Source organism: Perkinsus marinus (genome assembly GCF_000006405.1).
Source record: "Perkinsus marinus ATCC 50983 genomic scaffold scf_1104296947560, whole genome shotgun sequence".
Lineage (NCBI taxonomy): Eukaryota > Perkinsozoa > Perkinsida > Perkinsidae > Perkinsus > Perkinsus marinus.
The window spans coordinates 84,753-86,392 of record NW_003210583.1 but is presented as its reverse complement, the minus strand read 5'-3'; the positions used below and the strand labels follow the sequence as shown (position 1 = coordinate 86,392).

The following is a 1,640-nucleotide window of genomic DNA, read 5'->3' as shown; positions in this document are numbered from 1 at the left end:
GGGATGAGCCCCGCTTCGAGCGATACCCACAGAGAGAAGGAACACGACCATGGGATGAGGGAGATCTGACAGAGCGGTATCACTATAAGGAGGATGTTGATGACGATGATGGACCTTGGCATGACGTGACGCTGCCACCACCGCCACTGACGAGGACCTACAATGTGGCGGCGCCTCAGGTATGTTCATCTAACAAGAAACCGTTTTGCTTGTCGTAAGTGGAGAGCGTAGAATTGGTGCTGAATGGCGAGAGAGTGAGAATGGAGTTACACCCGTGATATGAAAAAGACTAGTGAAAAACATATTTCACGACTATTGCATAGCGCGAATATCGCGTTTTACGCCACTTCGCGTAAAACGGGTGAAACTCAAATGTAGGGAGTAGCGTCATCGGAGCTGTAGCCATCGAGTGGCTCTTCATCGCAACAACAGCCAACCTGTGTTCCTCATAGCTCTACATGGTCGTCGATAACTTCCAATAGAACGACCTCCTATATGAGAGGGAAATGCAGTGGATACAGTTCTTCATCAGGATGATATCTTTGTTCCTGAGCATCCTTCTTCGAGACGATACAGTAATGATATCGTGGTAGACAGACGTTCCCGAGGTGGCGGGGGCAAAGGCTCAGGAAAAGGGAGGTTAAGGTAGCCACCTTTCTGCTGCTGGTCGTGGATGGTGACTTGATGCGTTTCAGGTCCCACGGTGGTAGAAGATCGAAGAAACGAAGGCGTGTGGGATCATCTAATATGATGGAAGAGGGCATGTCGGAAGACAGTTATGGTGGAGAGAGAGGTATCCTCTACGACAGGCCAGCGGGCCATGACTTTGACTACTATGCTAAGCAACAGTAGGTGGGTTCCTAACGTTAAAAAGGCTCATAAATTTTGCCGAATAAATTCGCTTTGACTACTCCCACCAGAGCCACAGCCGGTTGGGATGGCTGCCCTTCCGCTGTGTTTGGTTGATCTATTCTGTGTGATATTTTCTATCTGCGCATGCTTTGCGTTCAACCCGACGTGCTCATCAATCGCGCGCGCCCAAAAATCATATAAGCCACCAGGACATCAAATTCACCGGTTTATGGTATAGTTCCTTATCTTATTAAAAGTTGGTGTATTTGGTAGTGTTTCCTATCGTTATACAGCTCTTCGCGATAATCCGCGATGGTTAGTTTCCTAAGCTTCCACATCCAAGTTGGTGAGTCGTGTCCCCTCGAGACCAACACAACGTATTTTCCATAACGTGCCGAGGCTCCTCCCGGGTATCTCGCGTAACTCTCGACGTAGAGATTATTATGTGGAAGAAGCGACAAGTCACTGACCGCGATGTGGTGCCACATCGGCGAGGTGACTTTCTTTGAAGGAGCTGCAAATGTTTAGAGGATACTATGATCCCTCCTTCTCTCCTACCTGTTCCCTTTGTATTATCACTATGTCAGTGTGGAAAAATATGCACATGGTCAACCCATGTGTCGGCAACAATATCAAAATTTTGAGGAAATTTTGGGAAAGTCTTGTTGGTTTCCGAACACATCTACGCTAATTCGTATATCAACTCTTATAGCGAGTAAGGAAACTCCTGAGCTGAACTGAGGAGAGCGAACATATATTCCGACACTGCAATACGGGTAGCATACAGC

The 1,640-nt window shown here is 47.6% G+C and overlaps 1 protein-coding gene across 1 annotated transcript in view; it reads left to right on the top strand.

The window, feature by feature from the left end:
- Pmar_PMAR014515 (conserved hypothetical protein) overlaps positions 1-69 on the top strand; it is a gene marked incomplete at both ends in the record, with an annotated part of 1,433 nt that extends 1,364 nt beyond the window's left edge. The window contains one exon of the mRNA XM_002779373.1: positions 33-69. Within this exon, the coding sequence (XP_002779419.1) occupies positions 33-69 (37 nt within the window). The remainder of the gene's footprint in view (positions 1-32) is intronic.
- Between the last annotated feature and the right edge of the window lie 1,571 nt (positions 70-1,640).